At 45.1% G+C, this 24,725-nt stretch overlaps 1 protein-coding gene across 1 annotated transcript in view; it reads right to left on the reverse strand.

The window, feature by feature from the left end:
* Positions 1-22,225, reverse strand: part of CFAP97D1 (CFAP97 domain containing 1) — a 99,477-nt gene extending 77,252 nt beyond the window's left edge. Inside the window, exon 1 of the mRNA XM_044299492.1 lies at positions 22,115-22,225. Coding sequence (XP_044155427.1) covers positions 22,115-22,225 — 111 coding nt within the window. The remainder of the gene's footprint in view (positions 1-22,114) is intronic.
* Positions 22,226-24,725: the final 2,500 nt, after the last annotated feature.

Consider the following 24,725-nt stretch of genomic DNA (forward strand, 5'->3'; position numbering starts at 1 on the left):
AAGGGCCTGTCACTTGTTTGTCTGACATACTGTATAACAGGCATCCTCAAACTGCGGCCCTCCAGATGTTGTAAAACTCCCACAATGCCCTGCTGTAGGCTGATACCTGTAGGCTGTTCGGGTATGCTGGGAGTTGTAGTTTTGCAACAGCTGGGGGGCCGCAGTTTGAGGATGCCTGCTGTATAATAAAATAATTACATTAAAATTAAAATAATACACCCCAAAAAGGCTGTATTGGAATGTAACTTCACCGCAGAACAGCAATTAAGATGTATTCTTTTTCCTATTAATATACCCTCCCCCCAAAAAATAGAACAATCAAAATTCACCCTAGAACGCCTAATAGGATGTACGTATCTTTCCTATTAATACACCCCGTAAATGACTGTAGTACAATGTAACTTTACCTCAGAAAGGCAGTTAAGACGTATTCGTTTTCCTATTAGTACACCCCCCCAAAAAAATAGAACAATCAAAATTCACTGCAGAAGGATTAATAGGAACGTAAGTATCTTTCCTATTAATACACACCTTAAATGGCTGTAGCACAATGTAACTTCACCGCAGAACGGCAAGTAAGACGTATTTTTTTTCCTATTAATACAACCCCCCAAAAAAAGGTATAACAATAAAGAAATCACCGTAGAATGGCTAATAGGACGTACGTATCTATCCTATTAATACACCCTGTAAATAGCTGTAGTACAATGTAACTTCACTGCAGAACGGCAATAGGATGTATGTATATTTCCTATTAATACACCCCATAAATGGCTTTATCACACAGCACTTTCACCCCAATAACAAGCAAGGTTTGCTGGAATTACTGAGCTATCATTTAGTGCAATTTGGATCCCCAGTTAGTGCCGCAAGGTGTAATAGAATCACTCCTATTGCACCCTGTTCTCCTTTTATAGTGTAGATGATGCCTCCCTATCCTTTCCCTACACTGTGAATAAGCTTTCCCTGAACTTATAAATTGTTTTTTTAGCACAATTAAGTATTTTCTACCACTTTCCCTAGCGCCTGCTGATGTCTCTCCCTGCACTAAGTAGACTGGAAAATGGCAGCAACTAAGATGGCTGAGGCTATTTATAGGGCTGTGACACCACAGGGCCTGGCTGACTGCTGATTGGCTGCATGCATGGCATTGTGGGTGATTCCTCCCTAAGTCCTAACATATGCAGCAGCCATTTTGCTAAATGAATTTTTCCTGAAATTCGGATCAAATTCCACTTCGTCAACTTCGATTTGCTCATGTCTAATTATTGCCGTAATTTCAAGTAAGAGGTGGTTATTCGGGGCTTCCAAGAAGGTCCTCATCCTCTCAAGGCATGATCACAGTTGCTGGTGACCACAATGATTACACCACTGATAGTTTGGGTTTAAGACTTTCATAGGGACAGATTTTCATACATGTGAAGATTATTATCTTTACTTAAAAGGTTTTTTTTGGGGAGTTCTATATTGATGACCTGTTCTTAGAAAAAGTGGGGGTCTGACTCCCCGCACATCACTGATCAGCTGTTTGAAGAGGTTGCACCCTAGTTAGCGCTGTGGCCTCTTCCTAGGTCACGTGGCCTTCTGGTGAATGGGCCTGAGCTGCAACACCAAACACAGCCCCTATAAAATGTACAGTAATGTGCTTGATAAGCTATGAGGACACAGCTGATCTGTGGAGGTGCTGGGGGTCAAAACTCCACCAATCAGATATTGATGATCTATGCTGAGGATAGGTCATCAATACTGAACTTTCAGAAAACCAACTGCACATCTGCACTAAGATTCTGGTATTATGGTATGGCAGAAATACTGGAATTACATGGATCTGGCATATGCCAGACACTGGCGGATCCCATTCACCATAATGGGGTCCGTTAAGTGCATGGCGAGAATACTATACTATACTATTTTGCCACACAAAATACTGTTGCACGCAACTATATTTTGTCCTTTTTTTGTCTGAATGTGAAACTAAGCTACGTAAATCTGACTCACGATGAACACACATCAATAGTTGATGAGTTGGATATTATCTTCCTACCAAATTTACCTTTTAGGTGCAGAAAATATTTGTCCCAATGTTACAAGGTGAATACAAATGAATGTAATTTTTGATAAAAATGTCAGTTCAGTTTTAGTGCATGAATATGAGGAGAAGCTGATGTATTATTTATCATTATCCTGATGAGGTGTAGACAGATGCTGTGTGAATCAGTAGCTGGCATATTGGGTATTATGGGTATTACAATTGTGAATAAAGGGCAGATGTCATGAGAATTTGAGTGATCACACTGTGGATACACAGCACAAATAAGGTGTATAATAAGCGTCCTAGGTGGTGAAACGGCAGCAGGCAAGATGTGACTGGAAGATGAACAGAACCCCTGTAGGTGAATAGTAGACTGAGGCATCAGTTAGTTTAATTTTCTCAATTCTTTTCACTTGAGCAAAAACTTGTTTAATTCCTCACGCACATTATAACCTTCTGTATGCAACAGGATTTATAGGCAATGAAAACACTTTGACATGACTACCCAATATTGCATTGAAAAATGGTCTTCAGGAGAGACATCCTCTTAAAGAATTGCACATTGGGGCAGATTTATCATAGTCGGTGACATAAACCGGGCTAAGATAACCAGGCACACCAAAGGCAGAAAATTGTCATAGAAGATGATAAATGTGGCGGCCACAACCTCTACATGCCTCCTTTTCAGGAGAGTGTTGAGGCTTGCAGAGTATCGGCACTGGCGCAAAAATGTTTAGGCAAGTGCCATTGCGACTTTTTCATGCCACAAAAGGTGGTATTATCTTTATGATAAATGTGGCCCTGTAATTTTTTGTGATTCTTTTTTTAATGCCACTTGCCCAAAAATTTTTGAACAAGTACCATTACTCCACTGGCCTCGCCACTTGTCCAAATAGAGGGGGTGGCGAGGGGAGGGCCGGCAGCCCCTCCACAGTTATTTTATGTGCCAATTTTATGGCATGGAAGAAGATCTGAAATCGCTTTGGCTGGCATTGATTTCAGTTCACTTGCACAGACTGCCAGATGCTGCACCTAGTTTATGACGAGTCCACAGACAAGAGGGCCAATGTTCCTGAACAAAAAGCAGACCCTTGTTTCTAATCTGACAACCCCTTTAATTGATCATTTTGTTAATGTTGCTTTATTTAATGTGAACAAGGGTTGTTTTTTTATTGATGACATTAAAGGGTTTTTTCAGGCTCCTGATATTGATGACTTATCCACAAACAAGCAACGTGGTTACAGTTAATGATGGCCGAACATCGTCCGGGACGATTCGGGAAATGTTCGTGGTTACATTCACTTTAATGGCAGGCGAACCTGAAAAACCTTCAGGTCATATTTGCAGCCAGCAAACACTTTTTAGAAGTACACAAATAGTCCCACAACATGGACAGTGATATACCAGAGGGGGGTCATTTGCAAAAATTCCCACAAAAAAATGTTAATCAGGAGCCATTTTTATACGTCTTAAAGGGAAACTCTCAAAAATGTGCCCTGCTGCAGCCTAGAAAAGTTTTATTTCCTATCGGTTTGATGTATACAAATGTGCAGCACGGCACGTTTTTGTATCCTGCAGAGTCCATAAAAAAAAACATACGTTAAAGTAATTTTTTTTTCTACCATGGAACTGTATGGTAAACGGACACCACTGTACGGCATCAGTCTGAGGAATCTGTTAACGCATACATTTTTGGTATGCATTAAATGAATGGCAAAAATAGGATGTGAACCCAGCCCTAGTGTCAGAATAAGCACCAGTACACAGCGGAGCAGCGTGGCGGAGAGGGGAGGCCACCATGTACTGACAGAGCGCTACCTGGTCCTGTGGTCAGGGATGAGGATTGTGTTTCCCAAGGATCATTTTCTACTGGGAAATACAGGGCACAGTATAATACACTAGAATCTATATAATATAAAGATATTAGCCCTACCCCGAATAATAATACAATTAGGTGGTCATTTATTATATAGAAATAATCTATGTTAGGCGTATTTCTGACACAAAGGTCCTTAGCACCGCAATCTGCATATTTTTCCAGCTCATGCCAGGTCTAAAAAAGGATGGTGTGTGCAGGGAAAGGGATACAGTTATGGCCATCCAGATATTGGATACCACCGCCATACATTGACCAGATAAAAACATCTGTACAGTGATCGGATAACACTGCCATACCGTGACTGGATAAAAGGGTATAAGAGGGTACAGTACAGAGAATGACTAGGGGCACTGCACAGGGTGTGGTAAGAGGGCACAATGCAGGGTATAAGGGGGCACAGTACAGAGTGAGGGGCACAGTATGTGGTGGGGGGCACAGTCGAAAGACCCTGTGACATTAGAAGGTCCTTATGGTGAATGCAGTTCATACGCTGCCATAATGAGAGGCGGAGGAGTGAGAAAGGGGTGTGATTATGTGGCTAGAGATAAAAAATGTAACTGTCGGCCACTACAGGCCCCAAAAATTAGGCAATAGGCATTCACCTGACAGTAAAGAACTTTGGATACTGTGGCTGGAGGTACATTAGGCGGTCGCAGGATAAATATGTAACTGTCGGCCAGTGGAGTACAGGCCCCAAAAATTAGGCATTCATCTGACATAAAAGGCCTTTTATGCCGCTATATATACATAAGGCAAGGACCATTCTTTGTTCTCTGTGGAGGCAGATATGTGTGGGCTGGCATGAGAAAATTCAATTACACATGGTCATCACAGGTATTGAATTCCTCAGAGATCCATGCCTCATTCATTTTTTAGCTAGGCAAGTTTGTCTATCGGTCACGATCCCCCCTTGCTGCGCTGAACGTCCTTTCGGACAGGACACTCGATGAGGGGCAAGCCAAGAGTTCCATGGCAAAGTGTGCCAGCTCTGGCCACAGGTCAAGCCTGCACACCCAGTAGTCCAGGGGTTCCTCGCCAATAACCCGATGTAGTCGGACATCTGTCGGTCTAGGCATTCCCTGAGGCTGGATCCGGAGGGCGGCTGTCACTGCCCGCAACAGCAGAATGCAGCATCTCTCGCAGCAAGGCCTGGAAATGCATTGGAAAATTGGAAGCAGTGGAGCGCCCTGGCTCCTGCTCATCGCCCAGGAGAATGTCATCCTCTGTCTCCTCCCCCCAGCCGTGGACAACACCAGGGATCCGCAAAAAGTTTTATAGCTCCCATCAAAGCCTGCTCTTCTTGCTCCTCCTCCTCCCCCCAGCCACCATCCTCCTCTGACTCCTCTTCACACTCCTGCTGACTTGTCTCAGATGGAGTAGATCAACCTGGGAATTTATTCAGCATTGCCACTTCCTCATCTTCCAGCTCCTGCTTGATCAATGACACTACGCAATGCACGCTCCAGAAAGAAGGCGTAAGGTACGATGTCACTGATGGCGCCCTGGCTGCATCTGAGCAGTCTGGTGAGCTCATCAAATGGCCGCAGAAGTCTGCATGCATCGTGCATGAGCAGCCACTGGCGCGGTGAAAAGAAACCAAGCTCCCCAGAACTTGTCCTGCTGCAGAGTTCGTACAGGTAGTCGTTAACGGCACGTTTCTGCTGGATCAGCCTATCAAGTATATACAAGGTGGAGTTCCAGCGCGTCAGGCTGTCACAAATCAGACGTCTGAAGGGCAGGTGGTGTCGCCGGTGAACGTCAGCAAGGCGAGCCATTGCTGTGTAAGATCTTATAAAATGGCCAGAGATTTTCCTGACCTGCCGCAAGACGTTATGGACTCCGGGGTATTTGGCAACGAATCGCTACACGACGAAGTTCAGGATGTGTGCCATGCACAGCACGTGCGTCATTTTGCACTGTTTCAGAGCGCTCAGCAGATTGGCACTGCACACCACTTTACCAACTGTCAAATTGAGAGGGGTTAGCCACTGATCGGACTGTGACCGCAGAGCTGAAAGGAGTGCAGGACTGGTGTGGCTTTTGGCTTCCAGGCACAACAGCCGCAGCACAGCATGGCAACGTCTCACCTGGCACGTCAAATAGGTTCTAGGGAGCTTGGGGGGTGCAGGGAAGAGGCGGTAGCAGTGGAAAAGGAGGAGTCAGCCGAGTAGAAGACGGAGGATGGAGTAGGAGGAGAAGAAGAGGCAGACCTGCATGCAATCCATGGCGGTAACACCAAATCCACACGGGTGCCACGGGTTTCATGCTTGATGGCCGTCAAAAGGTTCACACAGTGGGCAGTAAAAGTTATGTACTATATTAACTTGCCGCTAAACGTGGCCATAAAGTTTAGAGCTGCCCTTCTGGGAGAAATATTTCCTTCCAGGGACCTTCCATTGCGGTGTGCCACTGGCCACAAATTTTCTAAAGGCCTCCGAGTCCACCAATTTATATGGCAGTAGTTGGCGGGCTAGCAGTTCCGACAAGCCAGCGGTCAGCCGTTGGGCAAGAGGATTTTCCGGCGTCATCATTTTTTTATGCTCGAACATTTGGGCCATGGAAGCCTGCCTTGTGCCAGATGAACGCGACAACGGAACGGTGGAAGGTGGAGTGGAGGACAAATGGAAGGAGAGAGGAGAAGAGGCAGGACGTAGAACGTCGGGAGTGTGGCTTTGTGGTTTCTGAAGGCGTTGCTCCCACTGAACTCGGTGATGGGAGGCCAGGTGCCTTCTTAAGGCGGTCGTCCCTAGGTGAGTGTTGGGCTTACCGCGACTTATGCATTGACAGCACAGGCTGCAGATGGCAACACTATTGTCAGCAGCTGACACGTTAAAAAAAGGCCACACTGCAGGGCCATGTGCCGGCATCCCGGGAGTGCAAGATGTGACCATGCATGGTGGATGGCTCGCTCCAGATACATTTGCAGTCGGATTTGTGCCTCCTGTGCACTGCGAGCTCTGCCTGCTTCTCCTCCTTCTCCCTATCTGCTTCTATGCCTCTCCCTCTGAACTCCCCTCCTCTTCCTCTCTTGTGGGCACCCACATGACGTCCATCGACACGTCATCTTCGTCATCTGCACCACCACTGACATTAAAGATCTCGGAGTAGGCAGCAACAGTGGGGACCACCCTCCTTGGGCTGATCTGGGTACTGTCGTCAGACCGCTGGATGGCGGCTGTTGCTACCTCCTCTTCCTCATCTGATGCCAAGAATGGCTGCGCATTGGTAAGGTCTGGGAATGGATGGAAAAAAAAAATCCTCTGACTTGAGTGGAGGGGCTATGGTGGTGGTGGTAGTGTCTTTGGGAGCCACTCAACCAACTCTGGTGCATCTTTTGACATAATCGCACACACCCTCTCCAACTTTCTACTTAGGCTCCGGCCTGGTGCACCTGCCCGACCCCTAACACCCCTGCGGAATGGCCTGCCTCTTCCTCTGCCGTTAATTTTCAAAATTACGCTGTGCCAAAGTCCCTAGAGAAGAGCAATATTTGTGGAAGCAGGTATATCGCAGGCCTCAATCAGTATTTGGTGGAAGGCGGTATATCGCACTCCTCAATCAGTATTTTGTGGAAGCTGATATATGGCAGGCCTCAATCAGTTTTTAGTTGAAGCAAGTATATCACCCTCAAGCACTAATTTTGTGGATGCAGGTATATGGAAAACCTCTATCACTATTTTGTGGAAGCTGATATACGGCAGACCTCAATCAGTTGTTAGTTGAATCAGGTATATCAAAACCCGCAATCTGCATTTTGTGGACACAGGTATGCATATGGAAAACCTCTATCACTATTTTGTGGAAGCTTATAGATTGCAGCCCTTAATCAGTATTTTCTGGAAGCATACAAATGCGCTATAATATACTTTCTATGTTATAAGTATATCACACCCCTCTGTGTATCACACCTATCGATAGCACATCGTTACCAGTGCTTAAAAGGACTTTTGTGGCCCTATTAGCTAGCGTTTGGTGTCCCTAAGTTCCTAACAGCCTGTCCCTGCTCCAAATTGCAATCTCTCCCTACACTGGCAAAACACATAATGTAAAATGGCTGCCAGAACGGGTTCTGTTATAGGGTTGGGGGTGTGTCCATGTGCTGAAACGTCTCAATTGACTGTCCTGTCCCACCTGATGGATGTGTCATGGGTCAAAGTTCGGCGAAATGCAAAAAAATATGGTGCGCGTGGATTTTGCCATATGTTTGCATGTTCGGCGGATCGCGAACGCGCAAAGTTCGCCGGGAACCGACTGCCGGGCGAACCGCAAGACCATCACTAGTTATAGTTTCATTGCATTCTCACTATAGACTTTCCCACAGTAGAGTATTGAAAATTAGATTTGTGATTGAACTGCTGTGTAGTTTTGATGTAGGAGGATCATGCGCTTTGTATATTCCAAAGCTTCGGGCAGAAATTCACTTTGTTGGTTTTGTTAAATGTGCCTCGCGCTATAACAAAACTTGGCCAATGAAAAATACAAAATTCTAATCATTTTCAAGGTTCCTCCCTTTGCAAAATTGACAGATGATGTTCACCCTGACCAAATCAATCTGTCACATATCTGCCTTGCAGCTGTTGCAGTTTTCCATTACTGCTTACACTGCACATCTTACATTATATTGTTGGCAGCTGTCATAATTCACAAACATTCTCTTTCTTGGTTCCCTAATCTAATTAACTCATTTTCTGCCAGGACATCTCTGGCTCAGTTCACTGTAACTAGCAGTAAATGGACAGCAACCAATACAGTATGTCAGCATAATTGTCTTAATTAGTCCTAAGAATAAATATAGCCCTATAGCACATTTAATTGACTAGGAGTGGATCATAAACGTAGAGAAAGTATAAAGGACAGTTATGACCTCTTGTTTTTAATTCACTCTTGATTTTGGCATTCAAAACTGCATCAGGAAGCCTAATCATGTGGCCGTACCCTATGAGTGTAGGATGCATGGATGGGGTCTATAGATAGGATTGATAGTCCACATAATACTCTTACCTATATTCTGTTTCTTTCAGGTCTGGACTACTATGGTGGCCAGGGGCGGACTGGCCATAGACCTTACAGGGAATTGTCCCAGTTGACCAATGCCCCACAGGTCCACCTGAGCCCTCCTCACTGCCACTGGCTAGGCACATACTATTGGGGCGCTATAGGGGTCATTATTAGAGAAAGTCTAGGCAGCATGTAAAAGTAGGTCTGGGTTGGTGCTATCGACCACATCTATCTTCGTAAGCCCCGTGCTCTATATCTTAACTGGAGGAGGACGAGGACAGAATGTGGCAGTTACAGAGAGACAAGCATCTGGGGAGGTATTTTGTGTTGCATTGTGATATTTGGTTCTTCGGGATAGTATTCTGTGCTGCACTATGGTATTGCTGACCCTGACAACTTGTATTGGCCCCATCTACTTGTGTTGCCCCACCTTCTGTCAATTTAGATCCACCTACAACATAAGGGCCACTTTTGTTTTTTTCCAGCGCAACTTTAAGTTCACAGTTCAGCCCCCAGGAGCTCTAGAGCCCACCCCCTAGGAGCTCTAGAGGTCATTGGAGGTGGGGAATAAGGATAGGTGATGGAGCCAAGGCTACTTTTACACTTGCGTTTTGGGCGGATCCGTCATGGATCTGCAAAAAATGATCCGTTACAATAAGGGTCCATTCACACGTCCGTAGAATGGGTCCTCATCCTTTTCGCAATTCTGCGGAACGGGTGCGGATCCATTAATTCTCAATGGGGATGGAAATATGTGGCTCCGTAATTCTGGTCTGCAGCTCCCGAAAAATATAGAACATGTCCTGTTCTTGTCCACACCAGCGGACAAGAATAGGTATTTCTATAGGGGTGCCAGCCCGGTGTATTGCGGATCCACAATACACTATGGACGTGTGAATGGACCCTTATACAACCGCATGCATCCGTCATGAATGGAACTGTTTGTATTATCTGTAACATAGCCATGACGGATCCGTCATGAACTCCATTGAAAGTCAATGGGAGACGGATCCGTTTTCTATTGTGCCAGATTGTGTCAGAGAAAACGGATCCTTCCCCATTGACTTACATTGTGTGCCAGAACGGATCTGTTTGGCTCAGTTTCGTCAAGCGGACAGCAAAACGCTGTAGGCAGCGTTTTGGTGTCCGTCTCCAGAGCGGAATGGAGGCTCATCAGAGGCAAACTGATTCATTCTGAGCTGATCCTTTTCCATTCAGAAAGCATTAGGTCAAAACTGATCCGTTTTGGACCGCTTGTGAGAGCCCTGAACGGATCTCACAAATGGAAAGCCAAAACGCCAGTGTGAAAGTAGCCTTAGTTAAAAAAATATTGGATAGTATGAATGACTCAGAAGCAGTGATGGTCAGTTTGCAGTGCACAGCTGTCACTAGTGGGGGATAGATTAAGACTTGCATGTAATACACCGATTTTAATAGATGTCCCCCTTAGTATTTGTATTAGTGACTGAGTTTATGCATGATACATATTTTTTTTGCTGTGGAATGAGGGCACATTCCAAAAGGAAAACATCAAAGTTCTGAGCACTTCTGAGCAGTGATGGTCAGTTCGCAGTGTTCGCCAGCGAACACATGCGGGCTGCCATCTTGACTCACACATCCGGCGATGCACAGGTAAGCCCTTACCTGTGTCGGGATCTGGTCTGAAATCAAATGTGGTCACCGGGAGCAAGCAGTTCTCGTCATTTCATTTCAGACCGGCTCCAGGCACAGGTAAGGGGGACATCTATTAAAGTCGGTGTATTACATGCAAGTCTTAATCTATCCCCCACTGGTGACAGCTGTGTAGGTCAGTGTACGAAAATGAAAAACTAGACCATCAAGAGAGCTGGTCTGGTGTAGATTTGCGCTATAATCTAGGCTAGTTCTCTGGAATACTGTAGATAATAGTGATTGTGCCCAGCTGGTTATAGCTGCCTCTGCACCACCCACTCCCCACCTCATCTGGCTTACTTTTTGCAAAAGTGTTGAGCAGGGCTCTAAATCCCCATAAAGTCATAATATTTTGCGCAAGCCAAGGCATGCACCAAACTTTGCAACTTTTTGACAATCAGTTTTCTGGCTTAAGGGGAATGATAAAGGTTCCTCTAAGTAACTGATAAAAATACTTACCGATGCAGATTTAGGCCTCTTGCACACAAACTTTTTTTGTTTTCCGTTTACATTCCGTTTTTTGTGTTCCGTTCCTTCCGTTTCCGTATTTCTATTCCGTTCCTTTTTGTGTTCCGTATTCCTTCCGTTTCCGTATTTCCATTCCGTTCAAACATAGAACATGTCCTATTATTGTCCGCATAACTTTTTATCCCGTTTACTTCCGTTTTTTGCATTCTGTATACAGAACCATTCATTTCAATGGATCCGCAAAAAAAATCAGACGGTACGTATGCCTTCCGTTTCCGTATTTCCGCTTCATTGAAAGATAGAACATGCCCTATTGTTGCCCGCAAATCACGTTCCGTGGCTCCATTCAAGTCAATGGGTTGCAAAAAACGGAAAACACACGGAAATGCATCCGTATGTCTTCCGTATCCGTTCCGTTTTTGCAGAACCATCTATTGATTATGTTATGTTATGCCCAGCTCAATTTTTTCTATGTAAATACTGTATACTGTATATGCCATACGGAAAAACGGAACAGAAACTGAAAGAAAAAAAAACTGAACGGATCCGTGAAAAACAGACCGTAAAACACTGAAAAAGCCATACGGTCGTGTGCAAGGGGCCCTAGGTGCCAGATGTTCAGTTCCGCAAAAACGGAATGCACACAGATGTCAACCATATTTTTTGCGGATCCGTTTTTGGCGGACCGCAAAATACTTAATAAAAAACATACAGTCGTGTGCAAGAGGCCTTGCTAAGCCTGGGGTTTCATACACCAGTCTTAGTAAAAAGACAGCAGGAGGATGATGCTTCACAGGCCTCTTCATAAATTTGGTGCATCTTCCAGCAGTCAAATCTACACCAAGTATAATCTATTGTAGATTTTGAACTATAATTTACACCAGTTTCTGATGTAAATTATAGTAGATCTGGCAGGCAGTCGCTAGCACGCCCCTCCCGCAAAACCCTGCACTATTCTTGCCACTTTTGAAAAGTGACGAGAAGCGCACAAAACCTCAAATTATGCCATGGATATAGCATGTGGAATAATTAGCAAAATTTTAACGCAAAAAAAAAGGGTGTAAATACGTTAACTGAAAAGAATGGCGTGGTATTAAACAAGCAGGAAGTGCTCAAACCCACATGCAGTCGTGCATATATATAGGGGAGCAAATCCTGCACTTGTGGCCCGTTGCTAATGACGATCCCCAGCAAAAATGCATACAGTGGAGGATCAATAGGTTTTGGAACCGCGCTGCTGGACACTGTGTTCCGGTCACAAGTGGATGATACAAGGGTGTCCACCCCTCTCCTCAATACCAAGGAATACGATCCTCCCAGATCTCCTGCTCTACAGGATTTAAGGTGATACGAAGAATAGTGAAGCACCCTTGAGAATCTTATCTTAAAAGGTTTTATTCTACTTACAACAGATCAGTAGACAAAGGCATAAAATACAAAATGATCGTCACATTCCTGCCCGACCCGGGTTTCGCTGCCTCGCTTCTTCAGGGGCAATGACTGAGCATGCTCACCATCGAGCCCTTTAAATAGCCCAGCTGTCTCATTATACAAATGGGTGTGATTCGGGTCGGTATAATATACTTTCAAAATTTCAAGTTTTAAATCATATACCATAAAATTACAATCAACAGTTCATTAGGTACAGTCACCTTTAAAATATAAACAAAGATAAAATGAAATACAAACACACACGAGAGCAACTTCTTACTCCCTATTATCAAATCAAACCCTTTCGGGTTTCCGCTAATATCCGCATTCAATATATAATAATCAGCCTTCTTATAGGGATCATTCCTCCAGTTAGTTTTCTCATATCTTGATAATATTCCCACTCTAACTATTATAATCCTATCTTCCTATATATTCCATCCCCTCCTAGAGTATTCAGCAGGTAATATCCGTCTGCTCCCAGAGCATCACGTAGATGTTCACCGCGCACTTTTGGAGCGTCCGTTCATTTCTGGGGCGTCACTCAATTAATCTCCACCCATTCATGGAGCATCACTAAGGCGGACACCACCCACTCTGATAGCGTCATTCAGGTGCTCTCGACCCAGCCTCCACCTCTGATGCTCCTACCACGAGTCGTCATGGACCAATGGAACAGCCAGGATCCTGACGTCATTCGAAGGTCCTTAGGAGGCCAGGTAGAGAACAGTCAGATGGCGCCACCAATAGCTTCATTTTACAGTAAGCATGGTTTTAGGTCAAACTCAATGTTGAGACCACTGTTTGATTTGATAATAGGGAGTAAGAAGTTGCTCTCGTGTGTGTTTGTATTTCATTTTATCTTTGTTTATATTTTAAAGGTGACTGCACCTAATGAACTGTTGATTGTAATTTTATGGTATATGATTTAAAACTTGAAATTTTGAAAGTATATTATACCGACCCGAATCACACCCATTTGTATAATGAGACAGCTGGGCTATTTAAAGGGCTCGATGGTGAGCATGCTCAGTCATTGCCCCTGAAGAAGCGAGGCAGCGAAACCCGGGTCGGGCAGGAATGTGACGATCATTTTGTATTTTATGCCTTTGTCTACTGATCTGTTGTAAGTAGAATAAAACCTTTTAAGATAAGATTCTCAAGGGTGCTTCACTATTCTTCGTATCACCTTAAATCCTGTAGAGGAGGAGATCTGGGAGGATCGTATTCCTTGGTATTGAGGAGAGGGGTGGACACCCTTGTATCCTCCACTTGTGACCGGAACACATAGTGTCCAGCAGTGCGGTTCCAAAACCTATTGATTTGACTTTGCCAGTGTGAAACCTACCGCACTATTCCGGGACCAGCAGCAGCGCAAGTAATTGTCCGTGTTGGGACACAGGACTGACCTCTTTGTTATATCTGTATTATACAGTGGAGGATGCCTGCAGCGAACCACAAGTACCACAATAGACATCCTACACAAGATAAAAATTATGTGGATGTGATAATCAATATAGCAATATAACAAAATAATAACGAGGACAGGTACACTCTGCGGTCTTACTAAACCCTCAAACTGATTTTAAAATTGAGAGATTAGTCAAAATGTCCTACTTAACATGTCTAAGCCCGGGCACCACGCCAAGGTTTCTCAAGTAGCCCGGGACCTAACACTCTCCTACCTGAGCCGTATGGGTGATACCCGGAGCCAGTGGGCAAATTACAGGAGCATGAGGCCGACTCACAAACAACTCACCAGTTACCTCCAGCATGTAACCATGCTTGCAATGGGAGGAGGGAGGAGTCTGCGAGTCCCACTCAAGACTGACATGGCCCAGGCCTCACAGGTGCACCTAAATGTGGCCTGTAGATGGAAAACAGGCACCTTTAACCGCCTCCGGACCGCCTAACGCAGATGTGCGTTCCGGAGGCGGCAGCCCTGCGCACAGTCACGCATATATGCGTCATCTCGCGAGACGCGAGATTTCCTGTGAACGCGCGCACACAGGCGTGCGCGCTCACAGGAACGGAAGGTAAGCGAGTGGATCTCCAGCCTGCCAGCGGCGATCGCTCGCTGGCAGGCTGGAGATCTGATTTTTTTAACCCCTAACAGGTATATTAGACGCTGTTTTGATAACAGCGTCTAATATACCTGCTACCTGGTCCTCTGGTGGTCCCCTTTGTTAGGATCGACCACCAGAGGACTCAGGTAGCTCAGTACAGTCGCACCAAACACCACACTACACTACACCCCCCCCCCGTCACTTATTAACCCCTTATAAACCCCTGATCACCCATGATCACCCCATATAAACTCCCTGATCACCCCCCTGTCATTGATCACCCCCCTGTCATTGATCACCCCCCTGTAAGGCTCCATTCAGACATCCGCATGATTTTTACGGATCCACTGATACATGGATCGGATCCGCAAAACACATGCGGACCTCTGAATGGAGCCTTACAGGGGGGTGATCAATGACAAGGGGGTGATCACGCATATAGACTTCCTGATCACTTCCCTGTCATTGATCACCCCTCTGTCATTGATCACCCCCCTGTAAGGCTCCATTCAGACGTCCGCATGATTTTTACGGATCCACTGATACATGGATCGGATCCGCAAAATGCATGCGGACCTCTGAATGGAGCCTTACAGGGGGGTGATCAATGACAAGGGGGTGATCACGCATATAGACTCCCTAATCACTTCCCTGTCATTGATCACCCCTCTGTCATTGATCACCCCCCTGTAAGGCTCCATTCAGACGTCTACATGATTTTTACGGATCCACTGATACATGGATCGGATCCGCAAAACACATGCGGACGTCTGAATGGAGCCTTACAGGGGGGTGATCAATGACAGGGGGTGATCAATGACAGGGAAGTGATTAGGGAGTCTATATGCGTGATCACCCCCTTGTCATTGATCACCCCCCTGTAAGGCTCCATTCAGACGTCCGCATGTGTTTTGCGGATCCGATCCATGTATCCATGGATCCGTAAAAATCATACGGACGTCTGAATGGAGCCTTACAGGGGGGTGATCAGTGACAGGGGGGTGATCACCCTGATCACCCCGTGTCATTGATAACCCCCCTGTAAGGCTCCATTCAGACGTCCGCATGTGTTTTGCGGATCCGATCCATGTATCCATGGATCCGTAAAAATCATACGGACGTCTGAATGGAGCCTTACAGGGGGGGTGATCAATGACAGGGGGGTGATCAGGGAGTCTATAGGGGTGATCACCCCCCTGTCATTGATCACCCCCCTGTCATTGATCACTCCCCTGTCATTGATCACTCCCCCTGTAAGGTTCCATTCAGACATTTTTTTGGCCCAAGTTAGCGGAAATTTTTTGTTTGTTTTTGTTTTTTCTTACAAAGTCTCATATTCCACTAACTTGTGTCAAAAAATAAAATCTCACATGGACTCGCCATACCCCTCACAGAATCCAAATGCGTAAACATTTTTAGACATTTATATTCCAGACTTCTTCTCACGCTTTAGGGCCCCTAAAAAGCCAGGGCTGTATAAATACCCGACATGTGACCCCATTTCGGAAAGAAGACACCCCAAGGTATTCCGTGAGGGGCATATTGAGTCCATGAAAGATTGAAATCTATGTCCTAAGTTAGCGGAAAGTGAGACTTTGTGAGAAAAAAACAAAAAAAATCAATTTCCGCTAACTTATGCAAAAAAAAAAAAAATTTCTATGAACTCGCCAGGCCCCTCATTGAATACCTTGGGGTGTCTTCTTTCCAAAGTGGGGTCAGATGTGGGGTATTTATACTGCCCTAGCTTTTTAGGGGCCCTAAAGCATGAGAAGAAGTCTGGGATCCAAATGTCTAAAAATGCCCTCCTAAAAGGAATTTGGGCACCTTTGCGCATCTAGGCTGCAAAAAAGTGTCACACATCTGGTATCGCCGTACTCAGGAGAAGTTGGGGAATGTGTTTTGGGGTGTCATTTTACATATACCCATGCTGGGTGAGAAAAATATCTTGGTCAAATGCCAACTTTGTATGAAAAAATGGGAAAAGTTATCTTTTGCCAAGATATTTCTCTCACCCAGCATGGGTATATGTAAAATGACACCCCAAAACACATTCCCCAACTTCTCCTGAGTACGGCGATACCAGATGTGTGACACTTTTTTGCAGCCAAAATGGGCAAAGGGGCACATATTCCAAAGAGCACCTTTCGGATTTCACAGGCTATTTTTTACACATTTTGATTGCAAGGTACTTCTTACACATTTGGGCCCCTAAATTGCCAGGGCAGTATAACTACGCCACAAGTGACCCCATTTTGGAAAGAAGACACCCCAAGGTATTCCGTGAGGGGCACGGCGAGTTCCTAGAATTTTTTATTTTTTGTCACAAGTTAGCGGAAAATGATGATTTTTCTTATTTTTTCTTTTTTCCTTACAAAGTCTCATATTCCACTAACTTGCGACAAAAAATAAAAAATTCTAGGAACTCGCCGTGCCACTCACGGAATACCTTGGGGTGTCTTCTTTCCAAAATGGGGTCACTTGTGGGGTAGTTATACTGCCCTGGCAATTTAGGGGCCCAAATGTGTGAGAAGAACTTTGGAATCAAAATGTGTAAAAAATGACCGGTGAAATCCGAAAGGTGCACTTTGGAATATGTGCCCCTTTGCCCACCTTGGCTGCAAAAAAGTGTGACACATCTGGTATTGCCGTACTCAGGAGAAGTTGGGGAATGTGTTTTGGGGTGTCATTTTACATATACCCATGCTGGGTGAGAAAAATATCTTGGTCAAATGCCAACTTTGTATAAAAAAATTGGAAAAGTTGTCTTTTGCCAAGATATTTCTCTCACCCAGCATGGGTATATGTAAAATAACACCCCAAAACACATTCCCCAACTTCTCCTGAGTACGGCGATACCAGATGTGTGACACTTTTTTGCAGCCAAGGTGGGCAAAGGGGCACATATTCCAAAGTGCACCTTTCGGATTTCACCGGTCATTTTTTACACATTTTGATTCCAAAGTTCTTCTCACACATTTGGGCCCCTAAATTGCCAGGGCAGTATAACTACCCCACAAGTGACCCCATTTTGGAAAGAAGACACCCCAAGGTATTCCGTGAGGGGTATGGCGAGTTCCTAGAATTTTTTTATTTTTGTCGCAAGTTAGTGGAATATGAGACTTTGTAAGAAAAAAATAAAAATAAAAAATCATCATTTTCCGCTAACTTGTGACAAAAAATAAAAAGTTCTATGAACTCACTATGCCCATCAGCGAATACCTTAGGGTGTCTACTTTCCGAAATGGGGTCATTTGTGGGGTTTTTCTACTGTTTGGGCATTGTAGAACCTCAGGAATCATGACAGGTGCTCAGAAAGTCAGAGCTGCTTCAAAAAGCGGAAATTCACATTTTTGTACCATAGTTTGTAAACGCTATAACTTTTACCCAAACCATTTTTTTTTTTGGCCAAACATTTTTTTTTTATCAAAGACATGTAGAACTATAAATTTAGTGAAAAATGTATATATGGATGTCGTTTTTTTTGCAAAATTTTACAGCTGAAAGTGAAAAATGTCATTTTTTTGCAAAATCTTTACATTTCGATTAATAACAAAAAAAGTAAAAATGTCAGCAGCAATAAAATACCACCAAATGAAAGCTCTATTAGTGAGAAGAAAAGGAGGTAAAATTCATTTGGGTGGTAAGTTGCATGACCGAGCGATAAACGGTGAAAGTAGTGTAGTGCAGAAGTGTAAAAAGTGCTCTGGTCATGAAGGGGGTTTCACCTAGCGGGGCTGAAGTGGTTAAATTGGAGTTTATACACCTCCAGGCATCTCTATATATACAAACTGAAAAGAATGGCGTGGTATGCATTTTTGCTGGGGATCGTCATTAGCAACGGGCCACAAGTGCAGGATTTGCTCCCCTATATATATGCACAACTGTATGTGGGTTTGAGCACTTCCTGCTTGTTTAATACCACGCCATTCTTTTCAGTTTGTTAGTGATAAATCTTCATGTTAGTGATAAATCTGAGACGTTAAAAACTTTGTTAACCCTTGAGGTGTTCCACAATACTTAAAGGAAAATGGAGGTGAAGTTTCAAAATTTATTTTTTATGGTAGATTTTATTTTTATGTCAATCAATTTTTTTCTTGCAACACAGCAAGGGTTAACAGCAAAATAAACCTTAATATACTTTTCTCTGATTCTGCAGTTTACAGAAATACCCCATGTGTGTCAGTAAACTGCTGTAGGAGCAGTGGTCAGAAGGAAAGGAGCGCCATATGGTTTTTGTGCACCATTTTGTATTTGAAGGGACCCTGACGTACCCCTACAATGGAAACCTTCAAAAAGTGACCCCATTTTGGAAACTACACCGCTCAAAGAATATATTAAGGGGTGTACTGAGCACTGACCCATAAGCGTTTTACAGAATTTGGAAACACAAAATTAAAAGTTTAATTTCTTTAAATAAAATGTTGCTTTAGCCAAAATTTTTCATTTTCACAAGGGGTAACAGTAGAAAAATCACCCATAATTTGTTACCCATTTTCTCCTGAATACGGCAACACCCCATATGTGGTGGTAAACTGCTGTGTGGGCACATGGCAGGACTCACAACTGAAGGAGCTCCATATGGCTTTTGCAACTCAGATTTTGATGGATTGGTTTACGGGCGCCATTGGTTTTTATTTTTTGAGTGATTATCTTATGTGGTAGTCAGGGGCGTACATAGAAATCACTGGGCCCCATAGCAAGCATCTGAATTGGGCCCCCTAACCCCACCCACTATCCACCCCTGGCCCGTCCCACCTCCTGTCCTGGCTCCTCCCATGCCACACCCCCATTAAAGAATCCCTAATGCCCCCCAAAATGCCCGGGGGGAAGGAGTAGGAGAGCACACTGTCCACTATGAGCCCCCCAAACCCTTAATGCCCCCCAAAATGCTCAGGACAGTGTGCTATCCTTCTACTTCTCTTCCCCCTGGGCATTTTGGGGTAATGGGGGCATAAGGGGGGCTCATAGAGAATTCAGGGGGGAGGCTCATACAGGACAGAGTAGGAGGAAAGCAGACTGTCCTCTATGAGCCCCCCAAACCCTTAATGCCCCCCAAAATGCTCAGGACAGTGTGCTTTCCTTCTACTCCTCTCCCCCCTGGCATTTTGGGGGGCATTAGGGGTTGAGGGGCTCATAGAGGACTGGGGGGGGGGGGGAGAGGCTCATAGAGGACAGTGTTCTTTCCTCCTACTCTTCCCCGAACCTGGACATTTTGGGGTAATGGGGGCATTAGGGGGGCTCATAGGGGATTCATGGGGGGGGGGCTCATACAGGAAAGAGTAGGAGGAAAGGCGGGACATCATATAAGGATTTCTTGGTCTGCAGGTATCTGTTACTTCTTTACAATGTGCCCCCGTTGCCTGTCACTGCAGGGAGCTCGGCCCATATGCTGCAACTACATGCAGCATATGGGCCGAGCTCCCTGCAGTGACAGGCAACGGGGGCACATTGTAAAGAAGTAACAGATATCACCCTGCCCCCCAGAGATTTGTAAACTAATACGGGCCTCAGGCAGCATAATATATAATATAGTCATAGTCAGAGTCGGCCGGGCCAGGCACTGCTGCAGGGAGTGCAGCCGGCAGTGACACGGCGGCACGAACGAACGGTACTTGTTCTGAGTCTGAGTGACTTACTTCAGGCCAGCCAGCCAGGGACACAGCTGGGCCCGGTGCTTCAGAATCTTCTCCTCAGCTCAGGCACTCTGGCGACGGCGAAGTTCGAGCCGATTCTCCCGCCCCCTTGCGCCACTGGCCAATCAGCAGCTGCCTCAACAGAGTTACCTTGTGCTGATTGGCCAGCGGCTCGAGCGCTACAGGCTGGCTTGATCCCGATTCCGCGTCAGCAGACTGTCAGGATCAGGTCAGGAGGAGGTCAGGTCAGGATCAGGTCAAACGGGGGGGGGGGGGGGACTTGGCGGCGATTGCGGAAGATGAATTGGGGCTGGAGAAAAGCAGCCGCATAGCCGGCTGCAGTTCATGAGTGGGCGGGGCCAAATACTGTGGGCGGGGCCTTCTCTGCGCTACGGGCCCCCCAGTGCCGCGGGCCCCATAGCAGTGGCGTGGTCTGCCTCTATGGGCGGTACGCCACTGGTGGTAGTTCATTTTTTGCGGGTTGAGGAGACGTTTTCATTGGTATCATTTTGGGATACATACAACTTTTTGATCACTTGGTATTGCACTTTTTGTCTACTTTTCCTTTTTTTTTTCTTTTTTTTTTTACTATTTTTTATAACTTAATTATGGAAAAGAACACATTTTTTTACTTGGAATATTTTTTTTAATTATATAAAACTCTTTTTTTTTTTACTTTTTCAACTTTTGAGGGTCTTATCCCCTGTACAATGCATTACAATATCTGTATTGTAATGCATTGGCTTTAAGTGTATGACACAGTGTATTAAACTTACAGCCTGCTTGCCTGTGAGATCTAGGGGGCTGTATTTTCACCGATGCTAGCGCATACAGCAGGGGCCCGGTTATCAGTGACTGCTGCTGATCGGGCAGGTGAAGAATCCCTATAAATGTTGCACTGATGTAAAGTTTATAGGTCAAAATATACAAACTGAGCCATGTTAGGGTGGGTTCTCATTGGCGTTAGGGAATTCCATTATAGGTTCTGGTATAACAGAGTTATAATGGAATATAACTGGATTTTAGGACTGAAAGCAAAGCAGAAGCCTGTAAGAGGGATTACGTTTTGCTCCGTCCTAATACATGTCTATGGGGCCAAATAATGGTTCAGTTTGTTTCCGTTATACATGACGGAAAAAATAGTTGGGTCGATTATTTTTCTAGTTCTATCTATCTATCTCTATATATAGTTATCTATTTCATAGCTATCCAAATACCTATCTATGTACAGTAGCTATCTATCTCATATCTATCTATAAGCAAACAAGGACTACAAGTAGGAGAACATTGCCATGCACTACTGCACTACTGCTATATTTACTATACGGAAGCTCTTTGAGCACATTTTTGATCAAAATTGTGTCAGGCCCATCTACCAGTGACAAGGTGGCTTCTAACACTACACTAACACATGCCTCTCCTGGGCTTCTGGCCTACAAATTTCAGGGCAATGTAGAATCCAGCTGTGTTCTGACCTGATTGAAAGCACCAGGCAGATGAGCGAGAGTGCACGATCTGAATAGGGGACAGCCTTTCACCCAAATATACAATGCAAAATACAGAGCTAGACCAGCACCTCCAAACAATATCTATATATCTATCTATCTAGATCTGTTTATCTATCTGTATATAGTTATTTATATCTATCTGCCTATCTCTCTGTATCTATCTATCCAAATATATATCTAATTATCTATCTATCTAGTTATCTATCCAAATATCTATCTATTATCTATCTATCTATCTAGTTATCTATCCAAATATCTATCTATTATCTATCTATCTATCTATCTATCTATCTATCTATCTATCTATTATCTATCCAAATATCTATATATTATCTATTTATCTATCTATCTCATCCCCACAGCATGCACTGTAATACATAACTAAGCCAAATAAAGTCGGTGTAAATATAGACCTACCAGCTCTCACCCGTGACATGTGGCATTGGTAGTGGTAGCTGTCCCATTTTTTCTTCAGGATGTTATTTTGCCTGTGATTGGCAACTATTAGAGGAAAAGCCAAATAATCTACAGTGTTCATCCTTTTTCAATCACAGGTAAGAACTGAGCAGCTGATTCCTAGGGTCGCATCGCACAACTATTCTTGGAGAGGTTACTATGGCAACCTGTACAGTGACATCAGTGATGAGGGCCATCGTAGGCAAGTGAAATGGTACAGTACAGTGCATGTAGTGGGGTAACAGACAGTGCATGTAGTGGGGTAACAGACAGTGCATGTAGTGGGGTAACAGGCAGTGCACGTAGTGGGGTAACAGGCAGTGCACGTAGTGGGGTAACAGGCAGTGCACGTAGTGGGGTAACAGGCAGTGCACGCAGTGGGGTAACAGACAGTGCACGTAGTGGGGTAACAGGCAGTGCATGTAGTGGGGTAACAGGCAGTGCATGTAGTGGGGTAACAGGCAGTGCATGTAGTGGGGTAACAGGCAGTGCATGTAGTGGGGTAACAGGCAGTGCACGTAGTGGGGTAACAGGCAGTGCACGTAGTGGGGTAACAGGCAGTGCACGTAGTGGGGTAACAGGCAGTGCATGTAGTGGGGTAACAGGCAGTGCACGTAGTGGGGTAACAGGCAGTGCATGTAGTGGGGTAACAGGCAGTGCATGTAGTGGGGTAACAGGCAGTGCATGTAGTGGGGTAACAGGCAGTGCATGTAGTGGGGTGACAGGCAGTGCATGTAGTGGGGTAACAGGCAGTGCATGTAGTGGGGTGACAGACAGTGCATGTAGTGGGGTAACAGGCAGTGCATGTAGTGGGGTAACAGGCAGTGCATGTAGTGGGGTAACAGGCAGTGCATGTAGTGGGGTGACAGGCAGTGCATGTAGTGGGGTAACAGGCAGTGCATGTAGTGGGGTAACAGGCAGTGCATGTAGTGGGGTAACAGGCAGTGCATGTAGTGGGGTAACAGGCAGTGCATGTAGTGGGGTAACAGACAGTGCATGTAGTGGGGTAACAGACAGTGCATGTAGTGGGGTAACAGGCAGTGCATGTAGTGGGGTAACAGGCAGTGCATGCACTGTCAGAAAAACACACCTCCAGCCGGCGGACGTCACGAGCGGCACCAGAGGACGGCGGGCTGGGAACTGGCCCGCACCTGCGCACTGCTCTGCCCATTATGGGCAGAGGAACATCCTTTCATATTGCGCATGCGCCGGCCGGCTGTCTTTAGTTGGCCGGCGCATGCGCAATATGAAAAGCTGTTCCTCTGCCCATAATGGGCAGAGCAGTGCGCAGGCGCGGGCCAGTTCCCAGCCCGCCGTCCTCTGGTGCCGCTCGTGACGTCCGCCGGCTGGAGGTGTGTTTTTCTGGGCACATCGCCCAGTAACGCCGCCCCTGGGCACCTTCAGAAGGTAATTTGCATAAGTTTAAAAAGTGTTATTTTCATTATCTGGGCGAGGGACACATAAGACAAAGGTATGATTGTAATGAGGGTTAAAGAGTCTATAACCTGATCTGAGCGGTCTAAAACGCTCAGATTAGGTGAAAGACTCCCTTTAAGCCCACAGGCAGAGCTTAAAGAAGCCCTACCACAAAAAATTTTATTCTCTGATCTGTTAGAAAGATACATAATGTAAACTGTAGTGAAAGTCATTTTCTTACCAGGGACTGTATTTGTGAGTTATCCTCTCTCTTCTGACCCTCAGCTGTGTCATGTGACCAGCACTCTGACTTTCCAAATAACACAGCATCTTATGTGTGGACAGGAAGTCAGTTCCTCTGTGTATTCCTATGGGAGCCCCAATGCCAGACTCATAGGAATGAATAGAGAAGTAACTGACTTTCTGTCCTGTGTCAGTTGGAGATCAGATTGTTGGTCACATGACACAGCTCAGAATCAGAAAGAAGGTTATAACTCATATATATAGTGACTGGTAAGAATATTTCCTTCACTACAGTTTACATCATGTACCTTTCTAACAGGTCAGGGAATAGATTTTTTGTGGGGGAATACTTCTTTAATAGGAACATTAGTATTGCAGTTCTGGGAGCCTTCAGAGGGCCCCAAGGTGCCATAGCAACCAAATAGCTCCCACAATTTCATGGTTTTCATGTGGTCAGCAGCACGCTCCTTGTACATGACCCCTCAGAAGTTCTGGTCACAAATAACCATGGTAGGGGGGTTAAAAGTCCATGAGTGGTGTTGTCTCCAATGGCGGATGTCTACTGTGTAAAAAGTTCTGGCAACTGCTCATTTCCTTAATGATGTACATATCAGATGTCAAGAGTGTTTCAGATTCCTGCATCAGGTCATCTCCTGGTCACTACATATAATAGTTGAATAGATTGGGTACCATATTTTGGCTTCCAGGGGAGCTGTGGATTTGGGTGGTATGTACCACAAGAGTTGGTACCTAGCAATGGTGATCTAAGAAAAGACAACAGGAGACTGAGTCACAGGCGCCCAAGAATCATTGATGCATGTGGGAAGTGCAGACTCCCAATCTGATCCTATAGAAAAGTTTATAAGAGGGTCACTCAATGATGGCACAGTAATGATGGTGGACAAAGCCCAGTTTAAGGGAAC

This window comes from Bufo gargarizans, chromosome 6 (assembly GCF_014858855.1).
Source record: "Bufo gargarizans isolate SCDJY-AF-19 chromosome 6, ASM1485885v1, whole genome shotgun sequence".
NCBI classification, from domain to species: Eukaryota; Metazoa; Chordata; class Amphibia; order Anura; family Bufonidae; genus Bufo; species Bufo gargarizans.